This window comes from Carassius carassius, chromosome 3 (genome assembly GCF_963082965.1).
Source record: "Carassius carassius chromosome 3, fCarCar2.1, whole genome shotgun sequence".
Classification (NCBI taxonomy): domain Eukaryota; kingdom Metazoa; phylum Chordata; class Actinopteri; order Cypriniformes; family Cyprinidae; genus Carassius; species Carassius carassius.
In genome coordinates, this window is record NC_081757.1 from 2192858 (window position 1) to 2220568 (window position 27711).

At 36.8% G+C, this 27711-nt stretch overlaps 2 protein-coding genes across 5 annotated transcripts in view; one reads left to right on the forward strand and one right to left on the reverse strand.

The window, feature by feature from the left end:
- The first annotated feature begins 16007 nt into the window (after window positions 1–16007).
- Window positions 16008–18160, forward strand: LOC132116169 (INO80 complex subunit B-like). Its single transcript, XM_059524810.1, has 2 exons — window positions 16008–16955; window positions 17548–18160. Exons 1-2 carry the CDS (start codon window positions 16744–16746, stop codon window positions 17906–17908), a joined length of 573 nt encoding a protein of 190 aa, XP_059380793.1. The 5' UTR covers window positions 16008–16743; the 3' UTR covers window positions 17909–18160.
- A 1331-nt stretch (window positions 18161–19491) lies between these two features.
- Window positions 19492–27711, reverse strand: part of intu (inturned planar cell polarity protein) — a 35853-nt gene continuing 27633 nt past the window's right edge. For all 4 annotated transcript variants that reach the window (XM_059524572.1, XM_059524555.1, XM_059524545.1 and 1 more), the window contains exons 11-16: window positions 26479–26697; window positions 24851–25354; window positions 23171–23265; window positions 20777–20966; window positions 19983–20122; window positions 19492–19745 (exon numbers count right to left, since the gene is read on the reverse strand). In XM_059524572.1, coding sequence (XP_059380555.1) covers window positions 19634–19745; window positions 19983–20122; window positions 20777–20966; window positions 23171–23265; window positions 24851–25354; window positions 26479–26697 — 1260 coding nt within the window. In that variant the 3' untranslated portion in view covers window positions 19492–19633. The remainder of the gene's footprint in view (window positions 19746–19982; window positions 20123–20776; window positions 20967–23170; window positions 23266–24850; window positions 25355–26478; window positions 26698–27711) is intronic.

Sequence of the window (27711 nt, forward strand, 5' to 3'; positions counted from 1 at the left end):
CCCCTTTCACTCAACTGACCCAGTTTTTCCAGTAATTGGTTGAGAATTTGAGCTAACTTCGTCACCCAGTTTGGTTTATTTCCTCATTTACCTAGTTTTGCATACACAGAAAATGTGTGGTTTATGTTGGTCCTTTGCTGGTTTATGATGGCCTTTTGCTAGTTTATGATGGTCCTTTTCTGGATTAAGATGGACCTTTGCTGGTTTAAAATGGTCCTTTGCTGGTTTATTATGGTCCTTTGTTGGTTTATGCTGGTCCTTTGCTGGTTTATGATGGCCTTTTGCTAGTTTATGATGGTCCTTTTCTGGATTAAGATGGACCTTTGCTGGTTTAAAGTGGTCCTTTGCTGGTTTATAACCGTCCTTTGCTGGTTTATGCTGGCCCTTGATTGGTTTATGATGGTCCTTTGCTGGTTTATGCTGGCCCTTTACTAGTTTATGATGGTCCTTTGCTGGATTAAGATGGACCTTTGCTGGTTTAATATGGTCCTTTGTTGGTTTATTATGGTCCTTTGTTGGTTTACTATGGTCGTTTGCTGGTTTAAAATGGTTCTTTATTGGTTTATGATGGTTAAATATGGTCCTTTATTGGTTTATGCTGGTCCTTTGCTGGTTTAAGATGGTCCTTTGCTGATTTAAATTGTTTTTTTATTGGTTTATGATGGTCCTTTGCTGGTTTAAGATAGTCCTTTGCTGGTTTAAGATAATCCTTTACTGGTTTATGCTGGTCCTTAGCTGGTTTAAACTGGTCCTTTATTGGTTTATGCTGGTCCTTAGCTGGTTTAAGATGGTCCTTTACTGGTTTAAGATGGTCCTTAGCTGGTTTAAGCTGGTCCTTTATTGGTTTATGCTGGTTTATGCTTTGGCTGGTTTATGATTTTTGGCATAAAAGAAACATCAATAATTTTGACCCATACACAATCTATGTCTGACTATTGCTACAAATATACCTGTGCTACTTATGTTTTGTGTTCCAGGGTCACATATATATTATGTACCATACATATAGTTTGGTATATTGTAGTACTTTGGAGAACTGTATGAATACCATGGTAAGCAATCATTATCATATCATTTCAAAGTACTATGTGATATCACCACTGTACTGCTATATTTATACACATAAAGAAACAATAATCCTTGTTTAAGCGTGTGCCATTACTTTTATAATTATTTTTTTTTACAAAATCAACCCTGTAAAGGCCAGCTGATGTGCATGTGGCAATGTGTATCTTTCCACTTCTGTCACACTAGATTGCACATTCAGACTTAAGAAATCCAGTTTAAGAATGAACTGCCCTTGTTGGTCAATGTTAAACCACATCACTTTGACCATTTGTTATAACCAGCGTGTTACACTAATAAAACCCCAGGGAAACTTGCCTACATGCTTTTAATCTTGCTTTTAAAACACTTATGAGTGCATAACTCAGAGTTTCTGCACAATCACACCAAGATTTATAGCAGCTGTCAAAAGTGTGTGTGTGTGTGAGCCCATCATAAACACTTTCCCTGAGTAGGGTACACAAAGAATCTGTTGTCACTGAAACAACACACACTGTGTCAAATCCAGTACTCTTAATTATTTTTTTCAAAAGTTACATTATTACATTCTGCATTTTTAAAATCTAAAAGTTCTCTATTGAAAAACATTGGAACAGATGGTTCATCCAAAAATGGAAAATTCTGTCATCACTGTATGCTTTCTTTTTATTCTGTGAAGCACAAAAGAAGATACTTTGAAGAATGTGGGTAAGCAAACCGTTTTGGCTCCAATTGACTTACGGTATATAATATTTCACTATCCATAATATGGAAGGCAATGGGAGTCGAAAACATTTGGTCACCAACATTCAAAATATCTTCTTTAAAAAAGTAGATGACAGAACTGTAATTTTTTTGGGTGGACCATCCTAAGAAATAAAGCAAAGATTTGGTAAAAGCATAAAGCTGAGTAAGAATCATCATTATTTACAGTACAATAATGCAGTTTATCGATTTATTGAACCATTTTAGGTCCAAATGGACCAACTTGCACAGTTTTCACATTTCCAGAAATGTAACGGTGTATATATGGAAGACCAATGCGAATATAATTTTTGCATTACTATTTCAAAAATACTCCAAAAGCGTGAGCAAAAAAATCCAATAATGCATTCCAATGACTTTCCAAAATATGAAAAAAACAAAGATGTATTCAAGTTATTCAAGAAATTAGTCATTACAGTCTGTGATAAGAGTCCATCAGCATAATGCCATTCTAAAAGCTTCTACGAGCAACATACACATACTATGAGAACATTAATATAAAGGACTATTGCAATAAAATACATCCACTTGACTTTAACCTTTTCATGGTTAAACATTTTACACATTAAACCAGTTTTAAAATCCCTTGATTCCTCCTCCTGGAAATCAGCCGCTCACATGGCATCCTTCATAAGATCAGTCAGACTCCTGAAAGCCTGGATGAAGAGGAATGAGTCATAAATGACAAAGTAAGGCCTTATCCTGAAGTACAGATCAACATCAGATGCACTTGAGTCTATTTAGGCATAATATAAAATGAGAACTTATAAGACTGATTTGAAATGCTCTATGTAGGCAGCAACATTGTAAAAAAAAAAAAAGAAAAAAAAGTACTATACATCTATGAAAAATGATAAACAATGAAATACTGCAGTTAAAAAAAATCTGAGAATGATTTTTCTTTTCAAGAAAATTCATACTTTTAATGCAGTAAATTGATCAAAAACAGGATCTGAGCTGTTGATGTTGAAACTCAAATAAACACACATACACACATTCAACATTCAAACTTTGCTTTGGCAAAAAGCCCCAGCAAACCTGCTGCACTGTATCATAAAGCAACGGCACATACAAATGACTTTGACTCACAGGTCATGTTTGCAGTGATGAAGGAAAGTGGTTTCGTACAGAAGTGAGTATTTGTTCATGCAGAAACTGAAAACATTCATATCATCACATTCAGCCCCAATGTAAACTGTATGAGCTTTTGTGTATGTGTGAATTACACAGATGTGTGTGAGTGTATTGAACCTCTTTCTCTAACGCTCTCTCCATTTTCAGCAGCTGTGTGTCTTTAATGCCCTTGAGTTTAATCCACAGGAACATGCCGGGATGCCACTCAAGTACAAAACACACGTAATTAAAGTAATTAAAGGAACAGATCAGCCGAAAATGACAATTTTCTGAAGATGTACTCACCCCCAGGCCATCAAAGATGTTGATGAGTTTGTTTCTTCTTCTTCTTCTTCTTCTTCAGATATTGAGAAATCTAGCATTATATAATTTGCTCAGCAATGGATGTTCAGCAGTGAATGGGTGCCGTCAGAATGAGAGTCCAAACAGCTGTTTAAAAACATCACAATAATCCACACCACTCCAGTCCATCAGTTAATGACTTGTGAAGTGAGTTTTTGCTTTAAACGCATGGTCGATTACTAAAGAAGATCATTTAGACTTGACTCGCCATTTGCAATTTTAGTATAAAAAATGATATCAGGCATTGCACTGGGATCAATGTTAAAATACAGTTGCATAAGACTAATATGATAGTGTCAATAAAAGATGAGTCCAACCTTTGAGCCATTTATCTGCAGAGGAGAGCATGGCATTGCTCTGAGATCTGTAAAACTCAATCACCCTGAGGAAGAGCGAAAACAAAGGTCAGCCACATGCACATCTCAACTTAAATAAATATTCAATATTTAACAGCTAACCAAAGGTCCAACTGAAGTCTATAAAAGTTCACAATATGGAATAAAATACAGTTATGAAACAACAATTTTAATATAGTAAGCAGAACCCTGTGGTCATTTCTATAATCACACAGGAATTTGATCGAACTCTTAGAGTTGCTAAAATCACAAATCTCCGGCTCACCCTTCAATGTGCTTGAGAAGACCCTCTGGACCCCAGCAATGAAGCAGCTGAGAAACCATGAGCTGAAAACACACAGAGAGAGGAGAGGAGAGGAGAGGAGAAACAAACAGACTCGGAGTGTCATTACACGATATGACTAACAAGAGGCTTCTTTATTCTATTTGGGCTTTAGTTCGATTCATCTACAGGAAACATAATATGTTTGCCTGTATTTCAGGTCACAATATATCAGATATGGTATAGAAATTATAAAAACAAAAGAAAAACAATGCACTTTATACATTAATGTATAAACATACACGGTAAAACAAAACAAAAAAAACATCAGCTGTGGTTGCCGGAATTTTACCGTAAAAAATACGTTAGCAACATTTTAGGTTTCAAAGTTTTAACTTGAATATACAGTTAAATACTGTGATTTCATTAACTAATATAATGTAAATTTATCAACCTACTGAAGTACTGAAATCTGTTTTGTACCTTTGTAATACACTGATAACCAGTGTTGATGAGAAAATCACATGATGAACTGAAGCCCATCACAAGCAGCATTTAAATATTCACATGTATAGAAGGTGCACAGTGTCATTTATACAAACAATAAACACTATTATGTTTAAACACGTGAAACTGAAATAATGCAACAAACATTAATTCAACAACATTAGATGTAACATACATATACCCCAATGTACACAACTGATGAGAAAAAACTAAGAAACATACTTTCTGAAATGTGAAATGTAACGCAGGGTATTCTGGGAATGTCTTTTTAGGGTTATTCACTGTAAATGATATGATATTCACTTTTTCACTTCCAAAATGGTATACTACCGTAAAATTACATGTAATGTACAGTAGGGGAATTTACCGTTAACCATTTAACAGGTTTTTACTAAAGCATTTTGTCAGTATTTTACCGTTAAATTCACAGTAATTTTTTTAGTGTCATTAATCATCTCTCTACAGCTAAAAAAGGAAACATTATTTAAAAAAATAAAACAAATACTAGCAATTATTAATAAATAGTAAATATTATCTAAGATTATTTAATATTTTTTATTCTGCAAATCATTCCACCAAAGTGAAAAACAGGAATCAACATTATTATGTATTATTTAATGTATTAAATAAATATGAATAATTATCAGAATAAACATTACTTAATATTTATTTAATATTAATTAATGACTGGTAATCTTAATTAAATAGTATTTCGCAAATTGTCCCACCACAGTGACAAAATAGAAAACATATACACAATAAAAATAATTACCTAAATATTAGAATATTTATCCAACAGTATTTAATTCATTTTTAATCTTAAAGATTATTTTGCTAGTCATCCCACCACAGCAACAAAATAAAACCGAAAACAATATGTTATATATTATTTAATATATAAAATACATCTACTGTTTAGATAAAGATGCTTTATTAATACTAATAAATAAAGAAAACATTACAAGAATTATCTTTCAAATAAATATTTATTATTATTTGATATTGATTAAACATGAATTAATGACTAATTATTAGTCAAACCATCCCAGCGCAGCTGAAACAGATCCAGTCTCGCGGCTGTTAAAGCACCTGTGAATCTCACGCTTGTTTTTCTCGCTGCATTTCTTCTCCTGAGATTCACACTGTGAGAATAATTAACAGTTCAAATTCATCCCAAACGCACCTCCTGCTCTCATATATATATATATGAATGATTAATGGTGCAATATACTGTAGGGCTGGATGACAGCAAAGCAACAGAAGTAGAGAGCGGAGGATTGACTTGATTTCTTTATACTGAGTGTTATCTTATCACAGCAGCAATAGAGAGGCTATCAGAGAGGTCAGTGAATGACTATCGCCGCTTGCTAATCTATAACACAATACAAACAGAGAGATAAATCAGAGCTACTTACTTTCTGCAACTGTAGGAAATAATACGGGTCGTCCTCAATGATAAGCGAATCACATTTCCTGGGAAGCTGCAAATTAAAAACACAATAGTAAGCACATTCAACACTGGCTGTCTGCTATTGGTCGGAAAAGAGAGACAGACTCATGCCATTGGTTGAGAACAAACTTAAACTACAAACTTTGATAGTTGTCTTTTTTATATTACATTTTTTTTAACACAAAAATAATTTTATAGAAAAATAACATGGTAGAATAGTACTAGATGATATTAATATTTTGTATTGGTATTCATTTTTATATACTTGCACATCATGTATTCATAATTTTTTTATTTTCAGCTGTCATTTTAATTCAGTTCAGTTCAGTCAATAGTGTATATAAATATTAAGAAATAACTTGTAGCTAAATATTTTCATTTTGTAAGTTCAGTATTATTTATGTATATACAAGTATAGTACATATTGATATTCTAAATAAGCTATTATGTTAATATTTTTAGTTTTCTTTTAGTATTATTTATACACCCAGCATATACTGACATTTTTAATTATACAGAATCTTTGAATTATATATATTTTAGTTAAACATTTTCAGTTTGTTTCGTCTTAGTATTATTTCTATACTAGTACACTAAATATATTAATATTCTGAATTAGATTTTATTTGATAATATGTTCATTTTAGTTAAGTATTGTTTACATAAAAGTATAATACAGGCGAATACAAATTATTTTAGGATTTCCAGTTTTAATTTTAGTGTAAGTGATATGCTACATACTTTTGTAATCTTTATTCATTTGGGGGAAAAAATTTTTTTTTTTTTTTTTTTTTTTTTTCAGATTTTCCTGAAACGTCTGCTATAGCTTTAGTTAATTTTTAATTTAAGTTTAAATAATTTTAGCATGTCAACTTCAAATTACTTGTTTAATTTAGTTGACAAGGAACATTTTTATATTTCATTTACATTTATTTTAATCATCATTCTTGTATTATTCTTAATGCATTATTCATTATTCTAATCATTAAAATACATTAAATATATTACTTTTTTAATATATTAAGTATAATATTATACAATTTTTTCTTTAATATGATGTCAAAAGAAAGGAAGTAAACTGTGGGTCCTGTGGGTGTATTAAATACATTTCAGTAGTTCCATCTCTACAAGAAACCATCTCTAAATCCAGCGCTTCTTGAAAACTACAGACCGGTATCCCTTCTTCCATTCATTGCAAAGACACTTGAGCGAGCTGTGTTCAACCAGTTTTCTATGTTCCTTGTACAGAACAACCTCCTGGACAGCAACCAATCTGGCTTCAAAAGTGGCCACTCAACTGAGACTGCTCTGCTCTCGGTTACTGAAGCCCTGCGACTAGCAAGAGCAGCTTCAAAATCCTCGGTACTCATCTTACTGGACCTGTCTGCTGATTTTGACACTGTTAATCACCAGATTCTCCTGTCCACCCTCAGAAAGATGGGCATCTCTGGAACAGCACTCCTGTGGGTTAAGTCCTACCTCTCTGACAGATCCTTCAGTGTGTCTTGGAGGGGTGATGTTTCAAAGTCACACCACCTTGCTACTGGGGTTCCTCAAGGCTCAGTACTTGGACCACTTCTCTTCTCCATCTACATGACGTCATTAGGATCTGTCATTCAGAAGCATGGCTTTTCTTATCACTGCTACGCTGATGACACCCAACTCTACCTCTCATTCCAACCAGATGACCCGACGGTAGCTGCTCGCATTTCAGCCTGTCTGAGTGACATTTCTAGCTGGATGAATGGCCATCACCTTCAGCTTAACCTTACGAAGACAGAACTCCTGGTGATTCCAGCTAACCCATTGCTTCATCACAACTTCTCTATACAGCTGGGCTCATCAACCATTACTCCTTCGAGGACAGCTAGAAACCTAGGAGTTGTGATGGATCATCAGTTAAGCTTCACAGACCACATTGCTACAACTACCCGGTCCTGCAGGTTTGCCTTATACAACATTAGGAAGATTAGACCCTTCCTGTCAGAGCAAGCAACCCAACTCCTTGTCCAAGCTCTTGTTCTCTCCAGACTGGACTATTGTAATGCTCTCCTGGCGGGCCTTCCTGCATGTACTGTCAAGCCTCTGCAATTGATCCAGAATGCAGCAGCGAGGGTTATCTTCAATGAGCCAAAAAAAGCTCACGTTACTCCTCTCCTCATCAGGTTACACTGGCTACCAGTAGCTGCTCGCATCAAATTCAAGGTACTGATGCTTGCCTACAAGACGACCACTGACACGGCACCAACATACCTAAACTCACTGGTTAAATCTTATGTGCCCTCCAGAAGTTTGAGCTCTGCAAGTGAACGACGCCTTGTGGTACCATCCCAAAGAAGTTCAAAATCACGCTCACGGACCTTTTCCTGGACTGTGCCCAGCTGGTGGAATGACCTCCCAATCTCAATTCGTACAGCTGAGTCTTTACTCATTTTCAAGAAACAGCTAAAGACTCATCTTTTTCGCCTGCATTTAACCAACTAACACTAGCACTTTTCCTTTTCTTGTCTTTTTATTAAAAAAAAAAAAAAAAAAAAAAAAAAAAAAAAAAAACCTTGCTATGCGTTCTCTACTAGACTAACTGAGACTTGTCATGGCACTTGTACACTGTTGTTGTTCTCTTGTTGACCTGACTGCTTCTATTGTTCTCATTTGTAAGTCGCTTTGGATAAAAGCGTCTGCTAAATGATTAAATGTAAATGTAGTTCAATAATTTTCTCTGCGTCATTCCATTTTTGTTTTACACACAACTTAATTTCTGAACTTATTTATTTTGTTTTCTTTGTATGTATGAATAACTTGAATTGTCACCAACATCTGGTGAAATGTTCAAGTCAACAGCACCTTTAGAAATATATTTACTGAGAAAAATGTTGAGGTGTTTTTCCCCGCTGTATGTGTGCACTGAGGAATGAACTCTGCTCACCTCACAGACGTCCTGTTTCCTCAGGTCATGGTTGTTGTTTTTTGTCTGTGTAGCTTTTATTATCTTTTATCTATGCATCTGATTGGTTCCAGACTTAAAGCAGATGTATGTGTGATGTTAATGGTGTGGATGTAATTTGCAGAGCCCCTCCTGCAAACATTGCATTTGGTAAATTAATGTGTAATGATAGAACAACAATATCTATTGAACAGCTCTTTTCAGTCCACTGCATTATTTTCATGTTTCCTTTGCATTCCACAGTAAGTAAATGAAAAAAGACAACATGCACTGTGCATTTGTGGTCTATATAGATTTAATTTATTGTATAAATCATGATTTATTTCATTTTTCTTCCCAAATCCTCACGTCTCTTACCATGTTTGATTTCACACGGATGCTGTAAAATGTACTTGTTACGAAATACAGACGTACAGGTATATTACTGTAATGATATTTAACAGTAATAGGCTATTACTGCGGACAGAAGAGGGATCTTTAAGAGTTATTTATAGTATGTTTAAAGCAATTTGGTAATCTTTTACACTTTTACATTTCCTTTTCATGATCGATGGTTGAAGGGTGAGTAAAATAATGTCAACTCATTGTACAAATGCTCATTATTGCGTTCATAGAGTGAACCTTTTGCTGACTGTTTACAGTGTAAACATTAGTTACTGCTATAGATTTGAGCAAAGTGTCACGAGGCGTAGGAAAAAGGTGGATAACCAACAAAGTCTGATCACGATGTACATTAGAGATTCACAGACAGATTACTACATGAGATTTCACCATCACTTTATCGACCTCATTTCACCGTCATTTATTATAAAGAGAGCACCTTTTGTTCGGTAGAATTTTCATTGTTTCTGACTACTGAAATTTAACAACACTAAAGCCAAACAAGAAGCACCAAATGCCAGTATATTGTGCTATACTCGTATGAGCGGGAGTAGGCCAAGAAAAGTTATTTTAATTTTTGTGCACCTGTATTAAAATGTTTGTTATAAAATTCCACAAAATAAATGTAGACTGAGTTTCTATCATAATTTAGAAGCAATCCTAATGGGTTTTCAAATAGTATTTATGATGATAATAGAAAAAAATATCTCTGTAATCACCTAGAAATTACAAGTGTAAAAAGCCCATTAAAAGATCCCTGTAAGTATTTACAAAAAATAAATAAATAAACAAATAAATGAACCAGAGAAGGAATATCAGTGATAAATCATATTAAATTCAATGAGAACATTCATAATTTGGAAGCATCGTAATTCCTTTAATCCCAATCTTTTAATGATATTATCAAGATACAGGCTATCGAACAGTATTATTATAGAAGAAACTAAAGCAATGCAATAACTTAGAAATTTGTAAAAAATTCCATTGTTGAATAGGAATTGGTTCCAGAAATAAAACTAAAAACATAAAAAAAAAGAGAAAACCGGGAATGTTGCACATATTCATAAATAGACAAAGCAAAGTGATTAACAGTGCAATGGAAATCATACAGAACATATATATTTGTTTTTGTGCAAACTTAAATACTGAGCCCTTTATTGATTATGGTATTCTACATGAGCTTTTTACAAAGGAGCTGAGCTCATTATTTTCTAAATATGACATTATTTTTTCCTATAGACAAAAATAAATAAATAAAATAAATACATTTAAAATTTAGCACATATATTTTAACAAACCAAATAGAATTGATTAGTTGTGTAACAGAATGCTAAGTTTTTGATTATGCAAGGTAAAAAAAAGGGAGGGGGGGGGTGAATGAGGCCTACATCCTGTGCCGCTGACCGTCTCCCGCAATGCATTCTGGAGAGTGTAGTTTTCTTTCTTCGAGAGAAACGTAAACAGTTGTTCATTTTTTCCGCTTCAGAAGGCGAATCTTACATTGAACTATAGTCACTATTCGTTCTTTCTGGAGATTTATATTCGCTGAAAACGAACGTTCACGTTTATTAATTGCAGATGCGTACTAGAGATGCAAACGAAACTATTGTGATTGGCCAAGCCTGAGCTGCGCTGAGAAAAGTAACAGGCAACACATGACCTCGCCATCGGTACTATATCGTCACTAATAAAACATAACACGTCATTTACAGCTAGCAAAAACTTGTTTTTGAGGGTTGCAGCTACTAAATTATAATTTTATTTTAAATGTATTGAATATATAACAAAATACAAACAGTATTTCAGAAAGAAAGATACATTATTTATAAAAAAAACAGCTCCGTTGTGACATGCAACACGAACGTGTCATAGTTGATATTTCGTTTTATTACCGAAGGTATTATTCTTTCACAGGTTTAGTTTATAAACAGAACGCTTTCATTCAGTAAGCGGGCAGTTTGCACATGATTTAACACGTTTGCATTCATCTGATCTGCTCTGCAGTTGGAGAAAATGTATTCAGCATGATTATTGTGATGATTAATTAAGGCCAGATTAATTTATTTCTCCAGGGGGAAACGCAAAGACATGATTCAGCACATATGTATAGCTGGTAAATGTCATTTATAGAGGAGAGAGTGTAAGAGTTTTTCTTCACCCACGTGTCTCTTTGAGTAATAAAAACGCATTTCTTAACATGCACGGTAAGGTAATGACCTTATCGAGGGCTTGGAACCAGAGGGGCGTAAGTGGCATTTTGGGCGAAAATGAGTTCTATATATCAAATTAAAGGTCTTGATGAGCTCTATCTAGTTGTGCCAAAAAGACGCATCAGAAATATACCTGTATTGAATAAAGCAACAAAACAACAAAGACCTAACACAAAAGTTTGAGCATTGTTTGGAGCCAGAGGGGCGTATGTCCACTTACGCCCTTCTAGCTCTGAACAATACAAGAGTCTACAGTATTTTTCAGAGCCAGAAGGGCGTAAGTGGGTGGTGCCCCTAAACAGCACTAGCTAAAATGGCTGACACGCATGCTGCACACATGGAACTGTCTGAGGCGGAACAAATTTTGATGAATATAATGAAGCAAACGGATGAATCTTGTGAAGAAGTGACAGATGAAGAGATGTTTTGTCCTGGGTGTCCACTAGTGGGCTCACTTCCCCTTAGGCACCTCACCGTAGGCACTACAATTCCCACTAGCCTTGTCCCTTCATCACAGTAATTGCACCAGGTGCCTTCACTTATTAGTCATTAGCCTCCCTATATTTTCCAGTCTTTTCCTGTTGTCTGCATGGAGTCCTTTCCTTCCTTACCTTCCGTTACCCAGTTTTTCTCATCTTCCGAGTTCCTCGTCGTCCGAGTTCCTGTTCCTCTCCTGTTTATTTTTTTGTTTGTTTGGATGGATTTTTGGTTTTGACCCCTGCTTGTTCACTTCTCTTTGGATTACCCTAATAAAACCTACTGCTATTGGATCTCTCTTTTCCTGTGTCTCACTGGGTCCCGAACGTCACAGAAGGACTCCATCTACTAAGATCCAGCGGTATGTTTTTTGATGTTTCCTCCCCAGCCACCGAGCGGGACAGAAAGAGTGGTTTTGAGGGAACCCATCTGGTCGTTTTTCGTGAGACCAGGGGAGGTCGCAGAGGAGTGAGTTGTCGAGAGGAGGTCAGGCATCGCTCTCCACCATGGCCCCCCTTCGACCCTGGGTTCGTGAGGGACGGATCGGAGCCGCCGTCTCACCATTGCGGATGGAGAGGGAAGAGGAGGCACACGTCTGCCGAGCCAGCGCCGCTGCGCAGAATGGTCGCTGGCCCAGCGCCCCTGCCCAGGATGGCCGCCAGTCCAGCATCACGACGCAAGATGGCCGCCAGCCCAGCGCCACAGCACAAGATGGCCGCAAGCCCAACGCCACTGCCCAGGATGGCCGCCACTGCCCAGGATGGCCGCCACTGCCCAAAATGACCACCGGTCCAGCACCACGGCCCAAGAGGGCCGCCGGTCCAGAGTCATAGCACAAGATGGCTGCTTGTTCAGCGCCTCTGCACAGAATGACAGCCACAGTTGACCCTCCAGAGTCAAGTCAGGTTCCAGTTGACCTTCCAGAGTTGAGTCAGGTTCCCGTTGACCCTCCAGAGTCGAGTCAGGTTCCCGTGGACCCTCCAGAGTCGAGTCAGGTGCTCGTGGACCTTCCAGAGTCGAGTCAGGTGCTCGTGGACCCTCCAGAGTCGAGTCAGGTGCTCGTGGACCCTCCAGAGTGGAGTCAGGTGCTCGTGGACCCTCCAGAGTGGAGTCAGGTGCTCGTGGACCCACCAGAGTCGAGTCAGGTGCCCGTGGACCCTCCAGAGTCGAGTCAGGTGCCCGTGGACCCTCCAGAGTCGAGTCAGGTGCCCGTGGACCCTCCAGAGTCGAGTCAGGTGCCCGTGGACCCTCCAGAGTCGAGTCAGGTGCCCGTGGACCCTCCAGAGTCGAGTCAGGTGCTCGTGGACCCTCCAGAGTCGAGTCAGGTGCTCGTGGACCCTCCAGAGTCAGGGTTAGTTTCCGTTGACCCTCCAGAGTCAGGGCCAGTCACCGATGACCCTCCAGAGACAGGGCCAGTCACAGATGACCCTCCAGAGTCAGGGCTAGTCACCGTTGACCCTCCAGAGTCAGGGCTAGTCACCGTTGACCCTCCAGAGTCAGGGCTAGTCACCGTTGACCCTCCAGAGTCAGGGCTAGTCACCGTTGACCCTCCAGAGTCAGGGCTAGTCACCGTTGACCCTCCAGAGTCAGGGAGAGTCACCGTTGACCCTCTAGAGTCAGGGCTAGTCACCGTTGACCCTCCAGAGACAGGGCCAGTCACAGATGACCCTCCAGAGTCAGGGCTAGTCACCGTTGACCTTCCAGAGTCAGGGCTAGTCACCGTTGACCTTCCAGAGTCAGGGCTAGTCACCGTTGACCTTCCAGAGTCAGGGCTAGTCACCGTTGACCTTCCAGAGTCAGGGCTAGTCACCGTTGACCTTCCAGAGTCAAGTCAAGTCACCGGTGACCTTCCAGAGTCAAGTCAAGTCACCGGTGTTCTTCATGGGCAAAGGCAAGTTACCATTGATCTTCATGAGCAGAGTCAAGTCACAGACTATCTTCATGGGCAAAGGCAAGTCACCATTGATCTTCATGAGCAGAGTCAGGTCACCATTGATCTTCATGAGCAGAGTCAGGTCACCATTGATCTTCATGAGCAGAGTCAGGTCACCATTGATCTTCATGAGCAGAGTCAGGTCACCAATGATCTTCATGAGCAGAGTCAGGTCACCAATGATCTTCATGAGCAGAGTCAGGTCACCAATGATCTTCATGAGCAGAGTCAGGTCACCAATGATCTTCATGAGCAGAGTCAGGTCACCAATGATCTTCATGAGCAGAGTCAAGTCACCAATGATCTTCATGATGAGAGTCAAGTCACCAATGATCTTCATGAGCAGAGTCAGGTCACCAATGATCTTCATGAGCAGAGTCAGGTCACCAATGATCTTCATGAGCAGAGTCAGGTCACCAATGATCTTCATGAGCAGAGTCAGGTCACCAATGATCTTCATGATGAGAGTCAAGTCACCAATGATCTTCATGAGCAGAGTCAGGTCACCAAGGATCTTCATGAGCAGAGTCAGGTCACCAATGATCTTCATGAGCAGAGTCAGGTCACCAATGATCTTCATGAGCAGAGTCAGGTCACCAATGATCTTCATGAGCAGAGTCAAGTCACCAATGATCTTCATGATGAGAGTCAAGTCATCATTGATCTTCCTGAATCCAGTCTAAACTCTGCGGAACTACCAGAGTCTCTCCACGTCTCTGCGGAACTACCAGTCTCTCCACGTCTTCTGCGGAACTACCAGAGCCTCCCCACGTCTCGGCTGAACTACCAGAGCCTCCACACGTCTCTGCGGAACTACCAGAGCCTCTCAACGTCTTGGCTGAACTACCAGAGCCTCCCCACGTCTCTGCTGAACTACTAGAGCCTCTCCTCATCTCGGCTGAACTACCATAGCCTCTTCTCGTTTCTGCGAAACTTCCAGAGCCTCGTCACGTTTCAGCCGAACTGTTTGAGCGCTCGACTGATCCTGTCTTGGCCACGGAGGCCACCCTTAACTTGTTCATCTTCTCGGTTTAGACCTACTCACCCTGTGCACCAATGGGAGTATTCCCCACTGTTATGTAGAGTTCTATAACACTCTGACAGTGGGCAGTGAGTGAACCTTTTAGTTCAACTAAAGTGAACTAAAAAGTGAAATGTGTAATAAACAAGAGAAATTAAACTGTTTGAAATTAAATGTTAAACTGTTTGAAATTAAATGCATTAATGTGAACTCATGAATAAAATTTGAAATTAAACTGTTTGAAATTAAACTGTTTGAAATTAAATGTTAAACCGTTTGACATGAATGTGAACTCAAATGAGAACTGAAATTAAACAGTTAGAAATGAAATGTTAAACAGTTTGAAATGATGAAATTAAATGACTATGTATACAGTATTTTAAATAAAATGAAAAGTTATGAAGTTAGAGTGTTTTTAACCAATGTTTTTACCAATCATTTCTGCATTGATCAGCAGATACGCCCTATTTTTCTTTGGAAGAATTGGAAATGTTTGGTGCCAAAAAGGCGTATTTGATGTTCTTGCCATATTTTCAAGATTTTGCAAGGTTTTATAATATGTTCATTGTGTTAATATGCCATAATATGTTCTCTTAAGAACTTACTCGTATAAGTATGTAAGTGGTTGCAATGTTGTGGTTGAAGGTTAATAAATACAGTTGATTGAAGTGTGGTCAAAATTTTGTTTTGGCTCTCCTGTAAAGTTTGTCAAATGCCACTTACGCCCCTCTGGTTCCAAGCCCTCGTTATGTTAACCATGACTGACTTCATTTATTCCCCCTTTTTTTTCCTGTCTTTTTTTCTTCTTCTAATTAACAATGTGCAGTTTTGGGAAGTAACTAGTTACATATAACAAAATAAATGTAAATGTAATCAGTTAAAGTTAATAAGAAATAATGTGTGGTTAAATTGCAGTTACTTATGCAAATGTTAACTATTTAAAAGGGGGTTAACATCTGAATAATTTTACACACACAAATTTAATTGACTTCTTTCCATAAACTGTATTGACTAAAATATGAGACACCAATGTTTCAGGAGTTTAGGACACATGCTTATTTAATAACTGATTTATTTCCTATTTGTGTTTATGTATATGTTTTATTTTTTTTTTAAGATTAACTGTTAGATGCCAGTGTTTCCTGTCAAAGCAGTGCAAAGATTTGATTTCAAAAACAGTATCATAGCTATTAAACTATTATGATTTTAAATCTGTATTGAACCTGTATTTAACCAGCAAGATCAGCATTAAATCAATAGATCACCCCAAAAAAATAACAAATATATTATATTTTTGGGTGAATTATTGATGAGGCATAAAGATCTGGGCTAGTGACCAAACATTAGGATGTTCGAACCCAGAAAGAGCTGATTTGTATACTGTATGTCGGCTATTTATATTAGATATTGTTCTATGCAATCCAGACAGGTGATTTTTCATAGCACAATAACGTCTGATTTAAACTAAAGAACTCAAGTATTATGTAAACATACAATTTACCACAGTTAGTAGAAAAGTAGAGGTAGAGATGAGTGGCATCAGCATAGCAGTGACATGAAAAGCCATGTTTCTGAATGACAGAACCTAGTGATGCCCTGTAAACAGAGAAAAGAAGTGGTCCAAGAACTGAGCCCTGAGGCACCCCAGTAGTTAGATGTGGAGTGTAATGTGAGTCACATTTAATAAATGAATGTTCTTCTTGTTTCAGTGGGCCCACATTCATAGTGATCTGGGACTCTCTGTGCTCAGTTTCACCTCTGAACGTAGAGAGTGATGATGATGAAGATGACTCTGGTGATGACGAGACATTAGGGGAAGTTCCTGTAGAACAGTACTGAACCTGGCTGGGTGACTGAACCACTTGAAATTTTTTATTTTTATTTTAATTCAGTGACTTGCAGCCAGTTTTAATATGCATGAGTGTGTTTTTGTTGGTAATACCAGATGAAGACATGGACTCGTTTCCTGTGATGGACATGGACTCGCTGCTGGGCGGCCCGATGAATGAGGAGCAGCGATGGCTGGATGTGCTGGAGAAAGGACAGCTGGACGAGAATAGAGAGCTGAAGAAAGAGATGTCTCTGCTAACAGCAAGACAGGTGTCACATAAACCACCCTCACAATCAACTTTCATTCAACCTAATGAAACAAAAACTCAAAAAATCTCTATAAATGAGACAGTGTTGTGAAGATACGCAAATCTATCCTTAACCCGACAAGGGTTATTATTGTTAACTAAAAGGAGAAATAATAAAAGTTAAATAATAGAACAAAATATTAGATTAAAAAAATATTTTTCATTTAGTGTTATTTCTAATTACAAGACGTTTCTATTTGGAATAAATGTTGTTCTTTAGAACATTCTATTTTTTTTAAAGAATCCTGAAATAAAATGCATCTCAATTTTCACCAAAATATGAACCAGCACAACTTAATATATTCAGTTTTATTAAATTATATATATATATATATATATATATATATATATATATATATATATATACAACAGAAATATTTATTGAGCAACAAATCAGCATATTAGAATGATATGTGACACTGAAGACTGGAGTAATGATGCTGAAAATTCAGCTTTGATCAGAGGAAAAATTACATTTTACAATATATTCGCATAGAAAACAGTTATTTTAAATTCCAAAAAAATTCCAAAAAAATAATATTTCAAAATTTTACAACAGTTACCATATTTATTTATCAAAGAAATTGGAGCTGCCCATGGTATACAAGAAGGAGCTGACGGCCGAAAGCAAGGAGCGTGCCCGCAAGAGACGCCTACAGGCCACCAAGAAACCCGAGAGACTGACCAAGACCAGCAAGGCCAAGATCAAGAGCATGAAGGAGCACAAGCTGCCTGTGGTGAGGTACAGCAGTAACGCTCAGAGCGCCGCCATCTTGTACCCCGCCGGGATCCCCGTCTCAACGCCCACTGCCCCGGCAGAGCCTCCTCCTGCGCCCCTGAGATGCTCCAACATGAAGATATACTCCTGCTCCAGGACTGGGACACCGCTGTGCAGTCTGGAGTACTACAGGAAGAACCTGAGGCTGGTGCAGGAAGTCGCTTAAAGCACCGTCTGTCAATGGTGTGTGTTTAGTAGGTCCTTGCAATTATGTTGAACAGCAGACACAAAATTCTATGATTAATCAGCGTAAAATCATGCTGAACTTTATTTTGTGCAATTCATGAAACACAAGCTGTAACATTTTACGGTACGCCTCAATTTGGTAATATTAGGTTTCCTGAACTAACAATGAACAATTTTTACTGCAATTATTTATCTAACTTATAGATGTAAATGTATAAATATTATATACACACACACATGTACGCATGTATATATATACACACACACACACACACCCATATATCTATGTCAATTAATAAATGCTTTATATTATTTTCATTGTGAGTTTGATATCTAATGTTAACAAATCCAACTTATTGTAAAGTGATGCCCAAATTAAACTCAATGTGACAGTTAATTACAAATTATCATCATGAAGAATCATGACAATACATTTTTGTGCAAAAAAATAACTTTGAACTGAGGATAATGCAGCATAATGGCAAATATATTTATAAATCATTCTGTAAAGAACTCAAGTTGTTGCATTGAATTTGTGTGTACTAATGTTTTATAACACATTCATTCTGCTTGTGTTTGATGAATGAAGCTCACTATAATTAAAACTTAAAAGCACAGTTTTATTAGTGTAAATCTGGTTTAATTTATGCATTTGAAGCCACATAAAGCGTCATTCTACACCAAAACTAAACCAAATTTATGAAAGTACGGTTTAATTTATTATCATTAGTTAATGCATACTGCATTAACAAATTTAACTTACCATAAAGTTTTAAGAAAATTATTATTTTTTTAAATTCAATTCATTGTGACAACTAAGAATCGCAAATTATTTACAAAAAAATTCAGGAATCATGATAGTGAATGTGTACATAGTTAATAAAACCACTTTGAATTGATATATTTCTCTGTAAAGGACTCTGTAAAAACATTATTGCATTGAATTTGAATTTAAAAATGTTTTATAACATGTTCATTCTTGTTTAATTATGTAACAGCCTCATGGTTGAAACTACCCAGACTTAAGAGAGCAGCCTTATTTTTGTACAAAGACTGAAATAAAGAACAGCTGAAGTAAATCTGATTTCATTTATTTGATAAATGATGCACATTTGTTGGATGAACAATGCATTACAAAGTTTTAACGAGGAACATGGAGTTCCACACCTTCAATAAAATACAAAATCTTTTCATATCACAAAGTTCAGAAGTGTTGTTAAGGCTTTTGTCATAAAAGCTGCTTAGATTTCACTTGATCCAGCAAGGAAAAGTCAAGTGAAAACATCATGATCAGTTTTTTCTGCTGAGAGAGTTCAGAAGCCTGTAGCTTGTGCTCGTTGAAGGAATCCAGCTTAGTTTGAGGTAATGAAGTTTATCATTTCAATGCATTTTACTGTCTGATTTATCAGACTGCTTCATTAGTTTATTGCTGCAGACGTTGCTGCCTGTTTTGAACTTCCGTTGTGCAAAATAACATAAGATTAAAACAAGGATAGTCATTTTATCTTTAAGGAATGCTTAAACCAGAAATTAAAATTTGCATTAAATGTTCTCACCCTAATCTTGAATGGCCCGAGAGTGAGGACATCTTTGGCTGCTCTTTCCCTTTAAACATGAACCAGTAGTTTTCTGTCGGCGTCTAGTGGATTTACCTCCTAAAAGCTGGTTGTAGACTGCTGTCTGACGCTGAGCTCGTGTTACAGTGCTACACGGCCAAGCCGAACGACAGCCGGAAGGCCATTTCCACAGGAACTTCAGCCACGGAGTCATGGAAGCACACGTAAAACTCTTGAGGAACGGGTTCCAGGAGCATTCGCCTGCAACGCAAATGAGAGATTGGAAAACATGATACTTCTGATGTTTTTCCTGCTGTATGCATTTCAGCGTCTCACACATCTAAGCTCATTTTGTATGCTTTGCATTTACAGAAAGGTGCACGATGGGAGAACGTTTGGAAATGCAGTCCGTAATGGAAAACAGTGCATGTGAGATGTGAACACGTGTGATGCGAGCACAAGAACAGCGGTCAATCACTTGTCTGAAGGAACACGCACCCGATCACCCAGTAGGTCATGGTGGGCGCTGGTTTCTTCTGATCGGTCCAGTTCTCCGGTTTGCACTGAAACAAAACACCATGTTCTTTGACGGGACCCAAACCTCGAGTGCTCTGCGGCCGCTCCGACCCTCGGCGGTCCTGAAACACATTTACACATGCATGAGATGACGAAACCGTGCAAATACTAATATAGCAGAGAAATTATAACGTATTAATGAAATATGTTTTGACACTGTTTAATAGATTGGTTGAAATACACAGGAACAGAAAACAACTATTACAAATTATGGTCAATAATTGTAATAAAGCTGACCTAAAATGAAAAACTTGAACGAAAAACTACAAATGAACTCAATTAAATACTGTAAAAATTATCAATTGAAAAAAAAAAAAAAAAAAAAAAAAATATATATATATATATATATATATATTTTTTTTTTTTTTTTGTAAAAATGACAAACAAATAGACACTTCTAATTTAAATGAAGTATTAAAAATGAAGTTACATTAAAAACAAACAAAAAAAAACTCATTTTAAATTATTTAGAGAATGAAATGCACTACTGTTGATTTATTTTGTCTCTTATGCGCACCTAGACTAATTATTTGATCAGAAATAGAGTAAAAACCACAAACAATTGTGAAATAACATTACAATTTAAAATAGCTGTTTTCTATGTGAATATCTGTTCAAATGTAATTTATTCCTATGTTGCGCAGCTGTATTTTCAGCACCATTCCTCCAGTCTTCAGTGTCACATGATCTTCAGAAATGATGCTGATATGTGTTACCCGTGAGGGCAGGCTCTGCTGGAAGGCCTGGCGTATGGACAGACAGCAGTGGTAGAAGTTCTGGATGAGCTGTGGGTGGATGGAGCCGCTCAGATGATTCATTTCTCTGTGTGTGGGAGCGATGAAGATGCCCTGCACCGTCTCCATCAGCACGTAATGGAACAGTGTGTTCTCAGCGCCCGCCGTCAGTCTGTCACACACACACACACACACACACACACACACACACACACACACACACACACACACACTCACTCACTCAAACTGTGATCGCCTACACAGAACCATATTGATATAAAAATACAAAGAAAATAGATTCCATTGTGAGTTTAATGAAAAGCTAATAATGAATTAAATCATAAAAATGTCACATTAAAATAAATCATTTTAAATGTATGCATTTAGAAATTAAATGCATGCATTTAGCAGACGCTTTTATTCAAAGCAACTTACAGTGCATTCAGGCTATAGATTTTTTTTTTAATCTAACATGTTCTCCCCTGGGTATCGAACCCACTACCTTTTGCGCTGCTGATGCAATGCTCTACCACTGAGCCACAGGAACATTTCAAAAAGAACAAAATAAAAGATAAAACACTTTTTTATTAAAAATATATATTTGATTTGTTTGAATGCATGTCATGTGTATGGAAGGCATTTTCTGCCAAATTTAAATAAATAAATGAAATGATTAAAATTAAAATTAAAACCAGATTAACGATTTCATTTCAGAAAACTGTACGCAAAATATGTGACAAAATTGAGAATGAAATTAAATGATTTCATTTTCACGGTGACATACCTGTCAAATTGAAAAATAAAATGCAATTGGTGATTTCACATTTCATTTTCAATAGAGTCTCGAGGCAAGACTGCCAATATTAAAATGAAAAGCAAACGTGAAAAAGAAACTACACATAAAGTTTTAACAAAGCTCTTTATTAACACTCACGCAATAATAGTGACACAATTCAAATTTAAATGTAAATTTTACTTGTCATTTTAATTCCTCTTTTATTTCACTGTTTTCATTTTCGCTTTCATTTTCAAAGACAACCTGCATGCAAATTATATGTTAATGAGTGGGTGTTGCTCAATTACGTTGTTACGTGGAGGAGCTATAATGGCGGTTATGGCCAGTATAGCAGCAGAATTAAACCAGCTAGCAAGCATTTCGGATGATAATGACTTCATTTTGCTACGAGTTGAATCTATCTTGGATACACTTGGACATTTTGCAGCCGTCACAAACTCAGCAGACAGCAGATTTTCCGGGGAGTCTCGTGGAGGCTCAGGCCGAGGAACTGCAGTGGGTCGAGTGTTTGACGCATGCTGGTCAGGCTGGTTGTTTCTTCCACGTTCTAATGCTGCAGCAGCTTCCCGCAAAAGCTCACTAACAGATTCGCCATGTCTCGATTACAATATATTCACATTTTAATGTCGTTTCACACATTGTTTCAGCCACCATTCAACTCATGCACACGAGACTTCGACGACTGTCTCTAGCGCCGTTACTTGAATAAGCCACACCCACTCATTAACATATAATTTGCATGCAGGTTGTCTTTGAAAATGAAAACGAAAATGAAAACAGTGAAATAAAAGAGGAATTAAAATGACAAGTAAAATTTACATTTAAATTTGAATTGTGTCACTATTATTGCGTGAGCGTTAATAAAGAGCTTTGTAAAAACTGTATGTGTAGTTTCTTTTTCACGTTTGGCTTTTCATTTTAATATTGGCAGTCTTGCCTCGAGACTGTATTGAAAATGAAATGTGAAATCACCAATTGCATTTTATTTTTCAAATTGACAGGTATGTAACCGTGAAAATGAAATCATTTAATTTCATTCTCAATTTTGTCACATATTTTGCGTACAGTTTTCTGTAATGAAATAGTTAATCTGGTTTTAATTTTAATCATTTCATTTATTTATTTAAATTTGGCAGAAAATGCCTTCCATACATGTGACCACTGACCAACGCCAGAGAACCAAGAACATGCAAATGAGATACTTAATTATTAAAATATTTATTTTAAAATCTCAAGTGGCACTTCAAGTAAACATATGAGGTGAAAGAGGTTCGGCTGACAAAAAAGTCTGGGAATCCATGCATTGCTTATAAATAAGAAATTACATTAATTTGTGCATTTTAATGTGTCTGAAAGAAAAAATTCTTCCAAAGTAACTCAAAGTAATCATGTAATCAATAAAAACGCAACTGTAGTCTGATTACATGGATTTTAAAATGTAATTTAATTTAATTACAAGTACTTAATTTCTGGAATCTGATTACGTAATCCAACTTGGGTTACAACCCTATATAACATATAACAAGGTAAAAATGACAAAAAACCTAATAAAAGTTGTTCATACGACTGGATGAACTCACTTGAGAACGTTGTGCATCTCCTCAGTCTCTCTGTCAGTCAGACTCTTCCTCAACGAGCCCAAATAGAAAGGGTTAGGATGCTTTAACCTGGGAATCTGACCGAACACACACACACACACACAAAACTCACATGAAGACTGGATTACACTGCATGATGGACGATACACAATTGTACTGAAGAGTTACAGTTAAGAGCCAATTAAAAAAAACTTGAAAATAAAACAAAACTAAAATAAAATATGATTGGCCTTTTTTTATATTAATATATCTGACTTGGCTGGATAAATGTAAATGCGCTCTTCATCTAACAAGCGCAGCTACTGTCCTACATGTGGTGAAAGAACTGCATGCAATATGAGAGGAGAGGCCATTCTGGCACATACCGTATTTTCCGGACTATAAGGCGCACTTTTTTTCATAGTTTGGCTGGTGCTGCGACTTATAGTCAGGTGCGACTTATTTATCAAAATTAATTTGACATGAACCAAGTGAAATGAACCAAGAGAAAACATTACCGTCTCCAGCCGCGAGAGGGCGCTCTATGTTTTCAGTGTAGACTACAGGAGCACTGAGCAGCATAGAGCGCCCTCTAGCGGCTGGAGACGGTAATGTTTTCTCTTGGTTCTAAATGAATGCGACTTATAGTCCAGTGCGACTTATATATGTTTTCTTCTCTTCACTTCTCTTTCTCTGTAGGTTGTCAAGGGAAAGTACAAAGCAAGTGTTTTATTTCAGCACTTTCTACAGAAACAGAGTCAGTATTTTCCAAACTTCAGTTGGAGCATTGAAAGACAAAGTGAGTGTTTGAATTCAATCAGTATTCTTGTGATTATGTTTGATAATCACAAATCACACAATTCACCTTTAATTTATCGTTATGTTACACAAACCTACCCAAATCAAATACTCTATATAAAATAACATGCTTTATTTGTGAAAGATTTAATTGATTGAATATAATAATTGAGTTTTATTATTTTGACTTGTTTGGAATTTGGTAACAAAATAATTCAAAGAATCATAATCAATTTAAGTAAGTATAGGGTATATGATAAAATATCAACATGAAGAAACACGCTATAAATAATAACAATCTTTAAAATCTATATTTATAAAATCTGCATAAATGAATTTATCTGAATGAATTCATTTTCAGTATGATAAAGATATACAACTATGAAATATTCCTACAACTGTATTTTAATCATGAAGTAAAATGTACTTTAGAATTGAAATAGTACACTATAAAACACAATACAATCAAGAAATGTTCCTACCATTAAACTTCAATTATGAAGCAAAATAACTAATTTAAATATAAACTATTATAATATTTGCTATAAATATCTGCATAAATACATACATTTAAAAATATCTGCATTCATTAAAGTACAATAAATAAAAGTATGAAATATTCCTACAACTGAATTTCAACAGTGAAGTGAACTCTAATGTAAAATGTAAATAATATAGTAAAATATAGACTATGAAAAATATCTGCACAAATACATATATTTACAAAATCTGCATTTTATCAATGCATAATGTAATTTAGTATTTTATTTGTTTGATTTCAGGGCGAAATATGGCCTTTTTTAATGTTTTTTTTAAACTGACTCTTTAAAACGTACTACTAGTGAAACAGCACGACATGAAACGTGATTACTGTAAGAGAAAGACCTTGAAGAACCCTGCGCTGCCCAGGCTGCCGTCTGACCCTCCCGAGCCCAGGGAGTCTCTGCGTGTGCCACTAGAGGGCGTCCGGCGCACTGTGTCCGGTGTGAAGGACGGTGTCCCATCAGTGTGACCCTCGCTGCCGCTGTCAGACAGACTCCTCTGTGGACTTGGCCTCCGTGCTCTCAGACTCGACGACCCTGACCCCGCCTCCCCAAACAGACTCCGCCCTATCCCGCCCGGCGACGGGGGTTTGATGGCTGCCGTCAGACGGCTGAGGATCGGAGAGTCCTGTCGGTCCCGCCTTCCGGCAGGAAGGAACCAATCGGCGCAGGAGAGGCAGGGAGTGGGCGGAGCTGAGAGCCGCTCCTCAATGGCGGCGTCCAGACTCTCCAGCTGAAGGAGTGTGGCTTTGACCTGATCCACATAGACACAGTCTGGACCTGGAGATCCCAGAGCGGGCGAAGCACAACCACTTGCCTCCAGCAACACACACTGCATGAAGTGCCTCTGGAAACATCAGTAATATATTTTAAAAAAAACACGTTAACGTTATTAATCCACAAGTAATACACACCACTCCAGACCATCAATTAACACCTTGTGAAATAAAAAACTGTGTGTTTGTAAGAAACAAATCCAGCATTAAGAAGTTTTAACTTGTCGCTTTGGCCAAAATACAAGTCCACCATCCACAATCCATAGCATAATGTCTGATATGTGACCCTGGAGCACAAAACCAATAAGGGTCAACTTTTTAATTGAGATTTATACATTATCTAAGCCCTATATAAATAAGCTTTCCTTTGATGCATGGTTTGTTAGGATCGAACAATATTTGGCCGAGATACAACTATTTGTAAATCTGGAATTGGAGGGTGCAAAAAAAAAAATCTAAATATTGAGAAAATCATCTTTAAAGTTGTCCAAATAAATCTTAGCAATGCATATTACTAATCAAAAATTTAATTTTATGATATGATATTATATGATATCTTATATGATATGATATATAATATGATATGATATAATATTTCATATAACTGTTTTAAACTGCTTTCACTTTGGTAATCGGTGATTGATCTGTGCATATTTCTCTCCTTATTCAGATGAGATGGACTTTTCCACTGGAGGAAGTGTTATTGTGGATTATGGACTGGTACTTTAGCCAGAAGTAATGGTTTGAAGATGCAAAAGTCTGAATGATGGATTTGTTTCTTATAAACATGCAACTTTTCGCTTCACGAGACATTAACTGATGGACAGGAGTGGTGTGCATTACTTGTGGATTATTGTGATTTTTATCAGTTGTTTGGACTCAGTAAAAATACAGTTAAAAAAGTAATATTATGAAATATTATAACAAGTAAAAAATAACTGTTTTCTATGTGAATGTATTTTGAAATGTAATTTATTCCTGTGATCAGAGCTGAATTTTCAGCATCATTACTCGACAGTCTTGACAGTCTACAGACACGGTCTTCAGTGTCACATGATCCTTTAGAAATCATGTTAATATAGTGATCTGCTGCTCGAGAAACATTTATATACTTCATACTTTGTGGAAACTGTGATACATTTTATTTTGATGTTTCTTTGATGAATATAAAGGTGAGAAGAACAGCATCTCTCACCAGGCCCACTATGAGCAGGAAGTGTCTTCCGTATGGTTCACAGTATCCAGGATGTGATGCGGTGTTGTTCTGTGTTCTCCGCTGTGGAAACACCTCCCTCCACACCACCAGCTGCCCCACGCGCTGCTCCGACGCCAGCGGCAGCAGACAGTAGTGCTGACAGTACAAACACACGTCCAGAAGGTCTTCTTTAGGCAGGTGGTTCGCTATGAGATATCCCTGCCAGACAAATAACAGATCTGTATCCCTGGCCTTCAGTAGTGTACAAATGAGTGTGACAAAGAAAATAAACATTGCTAACTAAGCCCATTTCCACCACTGGATAAAAAATAAAACTATGACTTTTTACCAAGTTTATAACTCACAATTCTGACATTTTTCTCGCAATTGCGAGTTTAACTTTTTTCTCGTAACTGAGTTTATATCTCCCAATTCTGACATTATTTTTGCAACTGACTTGTTTCTTGCAATTGCAAGTTTATATCTCAGAGTTTTTTCTCGTAATTGCGAGTTTATATCTCACAATTATGACTTTTTTCTCACACTTGCGAGTTTATCTAACAATTATGACTTTTTTTCTCGTAACTGTGAGTTTATATCTCCCAATTCTGACATTAGTTTTGCAATTCTGACTTATAAACTTGCATTGCAAGAAACATCTCAGTTATGAATTTTTTCTCGCAATTGCGAGTTTATATCTAACAATTATTACTTTTTTCTCGCAATTGCAAATTTATATCTCACAATTTTGAAATTTTTTCTCGTAACTGAGTTCATATCTCCCAATTCTGACATTATTTTTGCAACTGACTTGTATCTTGCAATTGCAAGTTTATATCTCACAATTGCGAGTTTATCTAACAATTATGACTTTTTTTCTCGTAACTGTGAGTTTATATCTCCCAATTCTGACATTAGTTTTGCAATTCTGACTTATAAACTTGCATTGCAAGAAACATCTCAGTTATGAATTTTTTCTCGCAATTGCGAGTTTATATCTAACAATTATTACTTTTTTCTCGCAATTACGAATTTATATCTCACAATTCTGACATTTTTTCTCGTAACTGAGTTTATATCTCCCAATTCTGACATTATTTTTGCAACTGACTTGTTTCTTGCAATTGCAAGTTTATATCTCACAATTATGACTTTTTTTCTCACACTTGCGAGTTTATCTAACAATTATGACTTTTTTCTCGTAACTGTGAGTTTATATCTCCCAATTCTGAC

What these genes read in the sequence shown, in the direction of transcription:
- LOC132116169 (XM_059524810.1), top strand. Translation starts at nt 16,744, where the DNA reads ATGAGTGTGTTTTTGTTGGTAATACCAGATGAAGACATGGACTCGTTT. An exon ending in AAACCACCCTCACAATCAAC is followed by an intron (nt 16,956 to 17,547) that starts TTTCATTCAACC and finishes TTTATCAAAGAA; the next exon opens with ATTGGAGCTGCCCATGGTAT.